Below are 15436 nucleotides of genomic sequence, written 5' to 3' on the forward strand. Positions count from 1 at the left end.
CGTTTGTGTGTGCAAGAACTGCAGGTAAGTAGCATGGTGCAAAATCAGAATGGATTTCAAGGCAACTGTATTTTTAAAATGCTGAATGCACCTTTTTTCTGCAGGAAACGAAGGCATGGCAGCCCATTCAGATCAATGGGCTGCTGTGCCTGCACAAATGAGGACCGCCAAAACATACATGTGAACCAGCCAGGCCCAAAATAAGCTGGAGGGGGGCCCAAAAAAAATGTTTGCCCAGGGCCCAAACCATATTAAAGATACCCTAAAGCTATGCTGGAGGCCAGTCCTCCTTCTCCACATAGGAGAAGGGATTAGTGGGATACTCCAACTTTAACTATGCACAGAGCAGGACAACTCTCATTTGGCCTCACTTAAATGAACTGAATAGCAGACCCTCTGCTGAACCATACAGCACTTGTATGGAAAAATAAGTCCTTTGCTCTTTCTGGCAGTAGACTGGTTAGTGTCCGATTCTTTGGGACACTAACCAGTATCCCCTCTAGCTGGCACCCATCCACTGACTTTACTAGCTTGCAGGGATGGCCCTCACAGAACAGGCTCCTAGACCTAGGTCTGTACTTACAGTCAGCTCTGCAGGACATCTGGGTTGCAGCTTCTGTGGCTCCGGCCACCAGGTTAAATACCTGAGGCTGCATGGCAGCCTGTACAGAGGTGGGGCAGCGACCCCCCTTCCTATGGGACCCTGCTCTCCAGCCGAAGACCCCGTGCACATGTGCTCTCTTGCCCAGCATGCCTTGAGACACCTTCCTCCGCCAATGGCCAGGGCTGTATCTACATCCATGCTTCCTGTTGTCAGGTTTCCTTCCACTGTCCAATATGTCCCTTCCTAATGGTTTAGTGTGAAAAAGGCAGACAACATGTGCAGCATCTGATCACACTGTGCATACCCTATCAGATCACTGCTCCCTGTTAGGCAGAGAGCACCTAAATTTGCCTGACAGTCCCCTGTTAAGCAGGGAAACCCAAAAACGATGCACTCTCTAGCACCTACCCAGGAGGGTGATACATTTGTATTGAAGTAATGCAGCAACAATTCACAACAAACCCGGTGGGAAGGCTACCCAACCGGTTGCACTCAGTTTCCAGCAACGTGAAGAACAGATTCCAGCCAGACTGACAGCATCTGTTTAGAGGGAGAAGAATGCAACCTGTCTGTCTCATGCCCAATCGGGAAGGTGTCCAGAAGAGATGCGACCCTACATTTCCTTCCTCATAAGGATCCTTTCCTTAGCACTAGTTCTGTCCCTAACAGATGGGATACCTGCCCCTACTCTACCAACATGCCAAACCTGGGATTTTGAGCCTTAAACAAGCTCTGTCTGACCCAAGATGGCTGCCAGAGTCACATGGGGCAGCGGCATCCAACCGGATTGCTTCCACAGTAACCTAGGAAATCATGGAGGAACTGTGTTCCTCTTGACTTCCTTTGCAGCTACAGGTCTGCTATGACCGAGCACCACCTACAGTGGAGAAAGTGAATTGCAACTGCCTACATGCAGCAGCTGTAACATTCACTCTTTTAGCACCTATCCCCACTGAAGAAAAGATGTTAGCAAATGTGTTTTTTCTCTTCATCTGAGGAATACACGACTAACATGTCCCATTAATTAAAGTGATTATAAAGGCTTTCCTTTTTTTTAAAATAGCAAACATGTCATACGCTCCTGCTCTATGCAGTGGTTTTGCAAAAAGCAGCCCCAGTCCTCCTTTTCTTGGGTCGCTCGTCTGCGCTCTTGGTCCCTCCCACCTGCTGAGTGCCCCCACAGCAAGCAGGTTTCAATAAGGGAACCAAGCAGGCTCATTCCTGAGCCACGACTCTGCGTGTCCATTCACACACAGAGTTGCAGCCTGGCCCCCCCGTCTCTATCCTCATTGGCTCACTGGCTGTGATTGACAGCAGTGGGAGCCAATGGCTTCTTCTGCTGTCTCAGCCAAAGAGGAGGGAGAGTCATTGGAGAGTGGAGGCTCTCGTGCACATTGTTGGATCAAGATGTGACATGGACTCATTAATTAATTGATATCCTGATCCAATCTCAGGGTTACCCATACTGCCGCCTGATCCAAATTACTATGGGTGAGACAATGCAATCTAGACAAAATGATTTCACATCTCACCTCTCCAACGTTCAACGGCCAAGAGAATGGCTGCCGTCTGAGCAGTTCACTTTATTTTCAGCACACGAGCACAAAATGCATTTTCATTGGTTCACATTAAACAGAAACACCCATCAATCCTCCCACTCCCCTGTGAGGCTGTCATTGGCCAGTTCATATAAGGGTCTTCCCACAAGTCCATTCCATGTTCTTCTTGAAAAATCCACATGTGTCATTCAGGCATAGGAAAGTTCATTGTCAGCTCAGCAAAGCAGGAAAGGGGGAGGGGTAACTTCCTCTTCCACACAGAGCAAGGAACGAGAAGGGGGTTTTGGAATCTAGGAATGCAGTGGGGGCTGGGAACTTCCTCTTGAAAAGGTCCACATAAGCCTCAAAGGAAAATATCCAGGAATCCAACATAAAGGAGGGGCCGTAATTAGGAGTGAGAGCTTAGAGTGGAGAGTGGGGAGGATTACATCTGTTCTTAATAACATGTCCTTTGTATATTCAACCTTAAGTTCCAAGATGTACTTATAACTTTAAAACACCTATCTCTTCATTTCATCAATATTCGACAACATCTGCATTGCAACACATACCCATACATACATATGCATATATATCTTATAAGAATACAAGAAATTCAACATTTGGCAACATCCAAGCGATTCCAATAATAAAAACAATTAGCCTAATTTGAAAATAAGGATTTTATAATCATCCACCACAGATGGTGCTCAGGTAAGTATTAGGGGGGCTGCGGTGACTGCTGAGAAGGAAGGTTTTTTTTATCTTCATGCAAAATGCGTGAAGGTAAAAAACCTTGAGCCTTTAGAACCAGTTTAAGAGAACATTACCGAGTAAATGTGTTGTTAATATGCTGGTGGATCCTCATAAATATGAACATTTGCTTTTTTTTATGACCCAAGGCTCCTCCATACAGCATATAATAAGTGAGATAAGGATAAATAAATTATTAGAGTCTGAAGCATTTGATGTTTGTATTTTTAGGAGTCAGCCAAAGCTGAAACATACTTTGATGATGACAATCTGGTGTACTCAGCTCTGGATCTCTTTGGAGCTGGGACTGAGACAACATCTACAACACTACGCTGGGGCATGTTATTGATGATGAAGTATCCAGAAATACAAAGTAATTTTGTTTGTTTATAAAGTGATGCTATTTCAGGGAAACGTCTGCGTGACCATTCTGCTCCACCTTTAGTCAGTATGTGGGTCTTCTTTGAGACTTTTTTTTATTTTTTTTTATTTTGATAGACTTGGAAAAAGTAAATATCTGTCTGACCCCTTTGGGTTTATTTCACTGAATTTCCTGTTCCACTAACAGCTTGTAACAGCAAGAAAACCAATGAGAAGAGCATGAACAAATAAATAAATAATGTTGTCCATACAGCCACCACCAGAATCTTCAATTCAAGTGAAATAGTGAAGTATTCTTAATTGCTGTGCGTCTTCCACCAATATTAGGCAAACATCCTACTCATCAAACCAACATGACACCCATTACAGATAGTGAGACAAGCATAGATATCAATAGGGATATAGCCTCCGGTGTAATATGACCCCCAACACGTTAATCCACCATGATTCAAAGAGAGAAGAGGAGACTCCTCATGGTGTAGTATGTAAAGATTTGAATCCATAAAACTGTAGCACTTACAGTTTAATAAACCTCGATCAGCCCAATAAAACAAACAGGGGTCATGACCCATGATGACGTCAGAAGTTGCTGATGAAACGCGTCAGTTCAGCTAGTGCCTGACACATCACTTTCGCCATCAATCTGGAGTGCAGGTGGAATGCAATCGGCGTGCCTATTTGTTTTATTGGGCTGATCAAAGTTTATTGAACTGTAATTGCTACATTTTTATGGATTAAAATCTTTACATACTACACCATCAGGAGTCTCCTCTTCTCTCGTTGATTCATGTAACTCGCTGGATGATTACCGTGTTGGGGTCAGAGGATTAATCCCTATTGATATCTATGCTTGTTTGACTACCTGTAATGGGTGTCATGTTGGTTTGATGAGTAAAGCCCTGTACACACGATCGGTTTGTCCGATGAAAACAGACCGATGGACCATCGTTTTTTTTTTTTTCCATCGGTGAAACAAAATAGAACATGTTTTAAAATCTTCCTATGGATAAAAAACCGGTAGAAAAAAACAATCGTCTGTGTGGAAGTCCATGCTCAGAATCAAGTCGACGCATGCTCAGAATCAAGTCGACGCATGCTCAGAAGCATTGAACTTTATTTTTCTCAGCATTTCGTAGTGTTTTACGTCACCGCGTTTGAACACGGTCTGATTTTTGACCAATGGTGTGTAGGCAAGACTGATAAAAGTCAGCTTCATCGAATATCCGATGAAAAAATCCATCGGATTAGATTCCATCAGATATCCGATCGTGTGTACGAGGCATAAGATGTTTGCCTAATACGGTGGAAGATGGCACCTACCTCACACAGCAATTAAGAATACTTCACTATTTCACTTGGATTGAAGATTCTGGTGGTGGCTTTATGGACAATATTATTTATTTATTTATTTATTTGTGCATTTATTTATTGTACACATATGTTATTTGAGTGCAGTATGAAATTTATTGATTTTCCTTTCACATTTAGACCTTGGTCTCACTACGAGCTGCTCTACATATATTTATATTTATTTATCATATTACTTTATTGTTGGTTCAGGATGTGTGGCTTATAGGCTCACAACCTATATATTTTCACAAATGAGAAGAGCAGTTGTAACTCAACCAGGAAGTCAGAGATAATCTAAAAGTGGTTTAAAACTTTCCACCATTACTGTATAATGAAACATGTTTTTGCCTTTTTTGGGGATATATAAGGCTTTTGTTTGGTGCAGCTTTTTAATAAATACAGTACATTCTTTGTTTTATTTTTCATTGATATACTAAAGTTAAATAGACTGTGCACTTTGCACAATTGCTTCAAAGCTTAGTAAATGAGGTAAGGCTTGACTTTCCAAAGAATACCCAATCACATGCAAAGAAAATGAAAAAAAAAAAATGATTGGATGATGAAAGTCTAAGCTAAGTACTAAGCTCTGGAGCAACTGCTCTTGCAGAGTGCAATTGTACTTTGCAAAATGCACAGTCTATTTGTCTTTTTTCCTGACAGACTCCAAGGCAGCCTATTTGTGGGTTAACCCCGCCTCCTCTCCAATGCTATAGGACCCCCTTCCCATAAATTTGAGCTTACTGCTAGGGACTGTGTTCATTCTTTGTCGCATGTGCTCACGTTTTGGCGTCCTGTCGGGATGGTTCCTGAATCCGGCATACCAACTTTGCTGTGGTTCAGCCATTGGCGGGCGAGTGGCTTTTTCAGGCACAAGATACCCCAGTGGTGGAGGGGTCCTGCCTATGTATGTCTCTTCCTCCCGGGCCAGACTTTCTTTTTCAGGGGGCAGTCCTGCACCCCTGTCCGGCATTACTGGGACTGATGGTCTGGTTCTTGGGAGGGAAAGGCTGGAATCTCTTGGGTGCGCCTCTAGAGGGATTTCCACCCTCACAAGCTCAAGGATGAGGAGCATGAATATAGTTTATGGGAGAATATGGGCCAGGTTTGTCAAATTCTCATATTCTATGGGCAGATCATGTAAAAATCCAGAAGTTCAGGATATCCTTAAGCTTTCTTCAGTCCAGCCTAGATCTATCTCTATCCATCGGCCCTCTTAGAATCCAAGTCAGCCTTCTCCAGAACATCATGGGCTGTGCACCCTTTAATCCGGTAGTTATTCCGTGGGGCGTCAAGACTCAGGCCCCAAAGGAGACCAAGATTCCCCAAATGGGATCTTCCCCTTGTTCTCAACTCGCTGTCCGAATTTGGTACCACAGGGTCTTCCTGCGTTCTATCAAAGACCTTTCTGCTAAAGTCACTTTCCTAGTAGCCATCACTTCGGTGAAGAGGGTCTTGGAGATCTGGTCCCTAGGTTACAAAGATCCTTTTCTGACATTCTTTCCGGACCAGGTGGTCTTTATTCCTATGCTCGGCTCAAACCCGAAAGTTACCTCAGTGCTCCATGAGAACCAAGAAAACTTCCTGTTTACTTTCAAGACCCCGGGGTCCGCTGAAATTCATCCTCTGGATATAGGCGAAATTCTGAAGCAATACCTGCAAGTTACTTCCTCCTTTAGACGCTCTGACTACTTGTTATCCTGTGTTCTGGCAGTAACAAAGGAAATCGAGCCTCGATCAGAACGATTGCGGCCTGGATCGTCCAGTTCACCCAACAGGCGTATAGAGCTAAGGGCTTGGCTCCTCCAGAGGCAGTGACGGCACAATCCACCAGGTGTATCATGGGCAACCCGGCACGTGGCTCCGGATGTTATCTGCAAAGCCGCATTATAGGCCTCCATTGATACCTTTTATGCCACATTACTGTATTGAGCATGCTTCACTATGTTCTGTGAACTTTGGTTTAAAAATCCTGTTAGTTGACGGGTCAAATTAAAATTATTTCTGCGCAGCATACCCACCCGTGTGGACTGGCTAGTTATTTCCCACACGTAGACTGCCATGGAGTCTGAAAACTGAAAATGTATTGCCAAATACTTACCGTAATTTTCCTTTTCTGATGGACTCCATGGCAGTGGCAGTTCCCCCCCATCGGTCAAGAGTCGGTTAGTTACGGAACACAGTCCCTAGCGGTGAGCTCAAATTTATGGGAAGGGGGTCCTATAGCATTAGAGAGGAGGCGGGGTTAACCCACACGTAGACTGTCATGGAGTCCATCAGGAAAGGAAAATTACGGTACGTATTTGGCAATACATTCTCCGGTTTCTTTTTCAAAATTGTCGCTCTTTTTGTGTTTATAGCACAAAAAATAAAAACTGCAGAGGTGATCAAATACCACCAAAAGAAAACTCTATTTGTGGGGAAAAAAGGACGTCAATTTTGATTGGGTACAACGTCGCACGACCGTGCAATTGTCAGCTAAAACTACGCAGTACAGAATCGCAAAAAATGCTCTGGTCAGAAACGGGGTAAATCCTTCCGGGGTTGAAGTGGTTAAGGTAGCTGGGAAGCAGCAAAGTGGCAGAATTTTAAGAAATGGCTCACCAAAAAAAGATAAATACAGTGGCCCGGATTCAGATAGAGATACGACGGCGTATCTCCTGATACGCCATCGTATCTCTGAGTTCCGTCCGTCGTATCTATGCGCCTGATTCATAGAATCAGGTTCCGCATAGATCTCCCTAAGATCCGACAGGTGTAAGTGACTTACACCGTCGGATCTAAGGCTGCAATTCCAGGCCGGCCGCTAGGTGGCGTTTTGTTTTTTTCCGGCGGATAGTTACCCCTGCTATATGCGGCGTATCCTATGTTAAGTATAGCCGTTGTTCACGGGTCGAATTTGGCATTTTTTACGTCGTTTGCGTAAGTCGGTCGCGAATACGGATGGACGTAATTTACGTTCACTTCGAAACCAATGGCGTCCTAGCGACGTCATTTGGAGCAATGCACGCTGGGAAATTTAGCCGGCGGCGCATGCGCAGTTCGATCGGCGCGGGGACGCGCCTGATTTAAATAGTACACTCCCCCTAGCCGCGGAATTTTAATTCCGCCGGGGGATTTACGATCCGCCGGCGCAACTTTAGAGGCAAGTGCTTTCTGAATACAGCACTTGCCTCAAAAACTTGCACCGGTGGATCGTAAATCAGATAAATTAGCGGATCTTTAGATCCGCGTAACCTATCTGAATCTAGCCCAGTGACTCTTATATTGAACGGTATGTTATTGTATAGAAGTGATGCTGGTGGTTTGTCTCGAGGCAATAGGCTTTAAATAGCTCTTAGTTAGGGAAACTCCTCATTAGCGCCTTTATTTTACTTTTTTTCCACAGTTTAACAAAACAGATTGGAAAATGTATTAATTTACTAAATGTTTTATTACACGGGTAGTTCTGTGCTGACTGTTATCAATTACTTAGTCTTATCTTGTTTATGTTGTCTTGACACAGAAAGTTGAATGAGCTTTGTCACCCAAAAACATGAAGTGTGTAATGCCGCGTACAGACGGTCGTTTTATGCAATGTAAAAAAACGACGTTTTTTAAAACGTCACTTTAAATGACCGTGTGTGGGGGAAAACGTTGTTTTATGTCTTGTGAAAAACAACAAAAAAAAATTGAAGCGTGCTTCAATTTTATGTGTCGTTTTTCAAAACGTCGTTTTTTACTTCACAGAAATTGACCGTGTGTAGCAAAAAACGATGTTTAAAACAACGTTTTTACACCCGCGTATGCCCAGAAGCTAGTTATGAAGCGAGCTTCAATGGAAAAACGTGGTGAACGTAACCTCGCTTTGCTAGAGCATTGTGAAAAAACGATGGTGTGTAGGCAACTTCGTCTTTGAAAATTGAAGTTTCAAAAACGTTGTTTTTTACTTCACAGAAAACGTCGTTTTTTTACATCGCATAAAACGACCGTCTGTACGCGGCATTACTGTGAGAATCTTCAGGTTGAAATAAATGAAAAAAAAAACAACTGAAATATAATGATTATTATGTTCAAATATATTGTGTGGGGAAATGCTGAGGAGATGTATTTACTCCAATTTTCTAGAAAAGGTACAAGAAGAAATACGGACAAATATTAAACAAGGTCAGATGCCTACAGTAGAGGATCGGAGGAATATGCCTTATACTGAAGCAGTAGTACATGAAATTCAGAGATTCGCTAATATTGTTCCTTTGAATGTGTCACACACAACTCCAAATGATGTGTATTTCCGAGGTTACTGCATCCCAAAGGTGAGTTCCAGAATCCAATATATACTACAATTACTGTGTATGTCCCCGACTCCCCAGTGATGAGCTTTATCCGCTCTTGCTTTTGTCTGACCAGGACACAAAGGGAGGATGCACAGAACTCCGAACAGTGACAGGCGATCTTGCTGTTTTTTCATTCAAGCAAGAGCGATTAGTAAAATCACTACATAACACACACATTACACATACAGTGGATATAAAAAGTCTACACACCCCTGTTAAAATGTCAGGTTTCTGTGATGTAAACAAAATGAGACAAAGAAATCATTTCAGAACTTTTTCCACCATTAATGTGACCTTTAAACTGTACAACAGAATTGGAAAACAAACTGAAATCTTTTAGAGGGGAAGTAAAACTAAAATAATGTGGTTGCATAAGTGTGCACACCCTCTTATAACTAGGGATGTAACTGTGTTCAGAATAAAGCAATCACATTCAAACTCGTGTTAAATAGGAATCAGTACACACCTGCCATCATTTAACCCCAAATAAAGTTCATCAGTTCTAGTAGGTCTTTCCTGACATTTTTTTGTCACATCCTACAGCAAAAGCCATGGTCCACAGAGAGCTTCCAAAGCATCAGAAGGATCTCATTGTTAAAAGGTATCAGTCAGGAGAAGGGTACAAAAGAATTTCCAAGGCATTAGATATACCATAAAAAAACAGTGAAGACAGTCAAAACTGATGAAAAGACGAGAAGAAAACTGGTCAGGGAGGCTGCCAGGAGACCTACAGCAACCTTAAAGGAGCTGCAGGAATATCTGGCAAGTACTGGCTGTGTGGTACATGTGACACCAATCTCCCATAATTCTTCTGGGCTATGGGGTAGAGTGGCAGGGTGGAAGCCTTTTCTTATGAAGAAAAACATCCACGCTTGGGTAAATTTTGAAAAAACACATCTGAAGTCCCCCAATAGCATGTGGGAAAATAAGTTATGTTCTGATGAAACCAAGGTTGAACTTTATAAAGATATGTTTGGTGCAAAAACAACACTGCACATCACAAAAAGAGCACCATACCCACCGTGAAGCATGGTGATGGCAGCATTATGCATAACATACTAGCTCATTATGTAATACTCACCTGGGATCGAAGCCCGTACATGTTGTCCCAGAGTTACTTCCGGGTATCGCGGCTCCGGCGCTGTGTCCGGAGCCGGGATGAGGTCACTCCCGTGCATGCGCGTGGGAGCCGCCAGTCATGGCATGACTTTAGAAACAGCACGATTGCCGTTTTTAAAGTGTGCCTGCACCGTCGTCTAGGGCGCCCTTCATTATTTTAAATATCTCCTAAACAGTGGAGGTTTAGGAGATATTTCGAGCACCTACAGGTAAGCCTTAATTTAGGCTTATCTGTAGGTAAAAGTGGTTGTACAGAGTGTACAACCATTTTAAGAAAAACAAAACAGAAGGGAAGGTTTTCTAAGGAATCAGTCAGGGCGCTGTCCAGCATATCGGGTGGCTTAGTAAGAAGAGATGCTGCCAGACAGAGCAGAGGTTGCAGATTCAGATCTGGGTCATGACACCTGCATTACTCTGTAGATGCTGCACATGGAAGAGCAAAAGTGACCTCAGTAGGAGGCACTTGAAGAAAGATGGTCGAGTCGCCAGAAGAAAGCCATTACTAAGCAAATGCCACAAAGTGTCCTGCTTACAATATGCCAAACAGCACAGAGACAAGTCTCAAACAATATGGCACAAAGTCATTTGGAGTGATGAAACCAAAATTGAGCTTTTTGGCCACAACCATAAATGCTACATTTGGAGAGGAGTCAACAAGTCCTATGATGAAAGGTACAACATTCCTACTGTGAAACACGGAGGTGGATCGCTGATGCTTTGTGAGCTACAAAGGCACAGGAAATTTGGTCAAAATTGATGGCAAGCTGAATGCAGTATGTTATCAAAAAATACTGGAGGAAGATTTGCATTCATCAGCCAGGAAGCTGCGCATGGGATGTATTTGGACATTCCAACATGACAATGATCCAAAACACAAGGTCAAGTCTACCTGTCATTGGCTACAGCAAAATAAAGTGAAGGTTCTGGATTGGCCATCTCAGTCTCCTGACCTCAATATCATTGAGCCAATCTGGGGAGATCTCAAACATGCAGTTCATGCAAGACAGCCCAAGAATTTCCAGGAACTTGAGGCTTTTTGCCAAGAGGAATGGGCAGCTTTACCATCTGAGAAGATAAAAAGCCTCATCCACAAATACCACAAAAGACTTCAAGCTGTCACTGATGTTAAAGGGGGCAATACACAGTATTAAGAACTGGGGTATGTAAACTTTTGATCAGGGTCATTTGGGTAGTTGCTGTTGTGATTATGATTAAAAAAGAGTAAACACAGTTGATTGATAATAAATGGCTTCAAGCAAACACCAACCATGAGTGAAAACAAGTTTTTGTGTTATCATTCATATTCTCTGAAAAATGACCAAGAAATCATAAATTCTGCCAGGGTATGTAAACTTGTGAGCTCAACTGTATGTATCTAACAGTGAATTCCTAAGTATAGTGATTTCAAACAAAAATAAAAAAAGGGGCTTTGGCTGCTTCAATCAAGAGCAGTCCTCAGTATTTATTTTCTGCCAATAGATGTCTTCAGTCTTCTGGCTAAATTGACTACCAGCATTTAACCCACTTCCTCTGGCCCCAGTCGGTGATTGGGCAGCAATGGAGAAGAAGCACAGTGATGAGGTTATCTTTGTTACTCTGCTTTCTTCTCCTATCAGCATGCTTCCTTTCAGTGTTTACATGTATGCTGCTTTTTCTTCTCCTTCTCTTCTGCTGTACAAGGACTGCAAGAGGCTTAAAGGGGCTGCAAACCCTCAAGGTTTTTTCTCCTAAATGCATTCTATGCATTGAGGTGAATAACCTTCTGTAGTGCAGCAGCCCCCCAGATCCCCCTTTTACTTTCCTGAACCCCCTCTTTCCAGCGAAGGGAAGGAGCCCAGCGGCTCCAGCCGGTGTCTTGGGTCCTAATTGGATAGATTGATAACAGCAGGAGCCATTGGATCCTGCTGCTGTCAATCAAATCCAATGACGCGGAAGCCGGGGGCAGGACTGAACCCTGCTGTCTGTGTCAATGGACGCAGCAGCAGGACACGCGAGCGTGCCGGCACGAGTGCCCCCATGGAAATCAATTCTCCGTGGGGGCACTCCAGAAGAGGAGGAGCCAGGAGCGCCACAGAGGGACCCCAGAAGAGGAGGATCGGGGCCACTCTGTGAAAAACCCTTACACAGAGGAGCCAAGTATGCCATGCTTGTTATTTAAAAAAAAAAACCTTTACAACCCTTTTAAACCAAGTTAAATTCTGTTACTTACACTATTTGCATTTAACAAATATGTTTATTATGTATTAATAAACACAGAACAACATTCATTTGCATATTTTATGTCTGCCTAGAGTTCTGCTTTAAGTATTGTACAATGTGCTTCTCCTTGTAGGGTACAGAGGTCATTCCTTTCCTCACATCTGTTTTGCATGACAAGACTCAGTGGGAAACTCCTTGTGAGTTTAATCCGAATCACTTTTTGGATGCTAATGGGAAATTTGTAAAACGAGATGCATTTATGCCCTTTTCTGCAGGTAGGTCAACATTGTTATTACATCATATTTAAAGCAATAATAAACTATTCCTTCATTATTACACTGAGAGACCACCACCCCAAACAACGTCTGATCAATACAAGGGCAGTGCATTGCTCACATTCCTCAAGCTTATTGTGTGGGCAGTATTCATGGGTGTGGGGTAATTGAGTATTTGAAATGGAGGACGGGTACAAACTCTGTGTAAGCCTAGGCAATATTTTACTTGAAACAGGGATTTTACCCCCCTTTATTTTATCTCAGAGTTCAATCAACCCCTCTGGATTTTTGTGGGCAATTTTTATGGAGCGCTACCCCCTCAGGAGCCGCTGGTTGTTTTTGGGATTGGCATATTAAGTTACCCCTTACCGTTGTCTAGGGGTGAAGTTGATGAGTAGAATAGTGAGCGAATGTCCAGACAATAAATAAAGGTTTTCCGAATGCTTTATTCTCGGCCCAACATGACAAACATCAACATGAGGTAGAGAGGAAAGGTTGATGAAGTGATAGAGAACTTTGCAGTATCAGGCCTGGATAAGAAGCAAGAAATCCTGCTCTCAGTAGTAGTAGATACAGTTCGTCGCCACTCTAGCCAGAGTGGGTGAAGTGCCCCCGGAAAAACTCCTGCCACGAGTTTGGCAGCCAAAGCGCTACTTTAAAGCGGTGGTTCCCCCTTAAAAACAACTGTGTTTGATTGACATTTTTCCCAAAAACGAGCTCCCCCCTGTCGCGTAAGCCGCGTCACGGTTGGCGAAAGGAGCCGAACGGCGAGTCGGCGCTATACTGCGCATGCGCATCGCCGTTCGGCTCCTTTCGCCAATCGTGACGCGGCTTACGCGACGGGGGGAGAGCTCGTTTTTGGGAAAAATGTCAATCAAACACATGTGAGGAACGCCCACTCCCGCGGGACTCGCAACCCGGATGCACGGGTGAAGATGCTGTATCAAGGTATGTACAGCAGCAAAAAAAAAATAAGAGCCTTAATTCGATTGTAATGTGGGGGGCCAGTGGAATAAAAAAAAGTTGTTTTTAAGGGGGAACCACCGCTTTAAGGTTGCTGGGAGGAACAGGTCTCTGCCACAGACCTGGCTCTAGGGACCTCTGCCACAGGCCTAATACTTGGATGAGCTGAATGGATTGAGCAAATCCTCCCAGTGAATTTAGTCAGGGTCACCTGGTGACAGTTGAAGTGTACCTGTCAATGTCCCGGTCACCAGATCCCCGATGGTTCGTTCAGGCCCCTCAGATAACCTGCCTCTGGGTTCTCCTCGAGCCAATCCCCCACCGTTCAGCACATAGCTTGGGATCTCTTCAATAGACCCGGGGACCCAGCGAGTCACTGGGGCATCTTTCAGCAACATGGAACTCCGCGTAGCATGCAACCCCGGCCTGGTAGGCCATAATCGCCGGGGTCTGTTGGATGCGCACACCCTGAAGGTGGGTGCCGAACCTGGAACCCGCGAAGAACCAACAAAAATGGCGTCTGCCACAGATATACTCTCCCCCTGCATGCCCCGCGAGGGAAAACTCCTCTAATTGGCTGCTGGGGAAAAGTGGCTCTACCAGAACCCCTCTAGCGCCAACTGTCGCCCTGGGATGGGATCGCATCCCTGGAGCGCAGACTGACTACAGGACAGTTCAGGAATGACAGCAGCCCAAAAATTTAACAAATCATGAATGGGAGCAAAATAACTCTCCCATTCCCCACTAACTTTAGCGTAGTGCCCATACTGAAAGTAAGGGGGCGCTACATTTATTTTTCTCTTGAGTAATCCAAGCATGCATGTTTTTAAAAAAGATTTGAAAAAAAAAATTTATAGGTGGATTACATCCACCTTGCCTCTAACCTCACTTTTACGGGCAGCATTATGCCGCGTACACATGACCGTTTTTCGCGATGTAAAAAATGGCATTTTCTTTAATGTCATTAAAAACGATCGTGCGTGGGCTCCAGAGCATTTTTCACGACGTTAAAAATGGGCATTAAAAATGCACTAAATTTTCACGTCGTTTTTCACGTTGTCGTTTTTAAAGTCGCACAAATTGGTCATGTGTAGGCTTCAATGACGTGAAAATAATGCGTACGCTCAGAAGCAAGTTATGAGACGGGAGCGCTCGTTCTGGTAAAACTTGCGTTCGTAATGGAGATAGCACATTCATCACGCTGTAACAGACTGAAAAGCATGAATCGTCTCTCACCAAACTTTTACTACCACAAAATCAGTAAAAGCAGCCCCAAGGGTGGCACCATCCGAATGGAACTTCCCCTTTATAGTGTCATTGGCAGGCTTAACAATAATCGGGTTGAAAAAAACGTTGTTTTTTCTAGACCATTAAAATGGTCCGCGGCATTAGAGTGATGACATTCTCCCTTGGAAAGTGGAGTATTAAGCATGTTATCTCTGCACTGGTAATCAACCCCATTCATCTCAAGATTAATATACTTTATTCCCCTAAATTACACATGGAGAGATGCAGCTCAAGTTACAACCATTACAAGAAACAACTTTAGCTAAGTGCCCTTGGTTTGTCGTGCTACCCTCCGCAGGGGCCGCTGATTTTAACTGGATCTTTCCCAAGCAGTACAGAGGCCACCAACCAAACAAGCAACAGTCCATTCACTATGGCTCCAATTAACATCCTAGGGGTTGTCTTTTTTTTATTTATTGCTGATAAAAACTGTAACAGGGGTGGTGTTAGGGACATGGGATACCCCAAAATGTTTACCCAATAACAGTTGAAGGACAATTGTTTCCTCGAGTCTGCACTCCCCACCGCTGAAGACTATGAAGTGACTTTCTGAGCAGGCTAAAACCGCACTTGTTGAGAAATAGAACATTCAAAGGCCTCACATCTAAAGACCAAAAGACAAATCTCAGAGCAGCTCAAAGCCTCACAGCTGGG

The 15436-nt window shown here is 43.7% G+C and overlaps 1 protein-coding gene across 1 annotated transcript in view; it reads left to right on the plus strand.

The window, feature by feature from the left end:
- Positions 1 to 15436, plus strand: part of LOC120943452 (cytochrome P450 2K1-like) — a 70944-nt gene that overhangs the window by 51639 nt on the left and 3869 nt on the right. Inside the window, exons 6-8 of the mRNA XM_040356757.1 lie at positions 3127 to 3268; positions 8731 to 8918; positions 12391 to 12532. Of these exons, the coding sequence (XP_040212691.1) occupies positions 3127 to 3268; positions 8731 to 8918; positions 12391 to 12532 (472 nt within the window). The remainder of the gene's footprint in view (positions 1 to 3126; positions 3269 to 8730; positions 8919 to 12390; positions 12533 to 15436) is intronic.

Source organism: Rana temporaria, chromosome 6, assembly GCF_905171775.1.
Source record: "Rana temporaria chromosome 6, aRanTem1.1, whole genome shotgun sequence".
Lineage (NCBI taxonomy): Eukaryota > Metazoa > Chordata > Amphibia > Anura > Ranidae > Rana > Rana temporaria.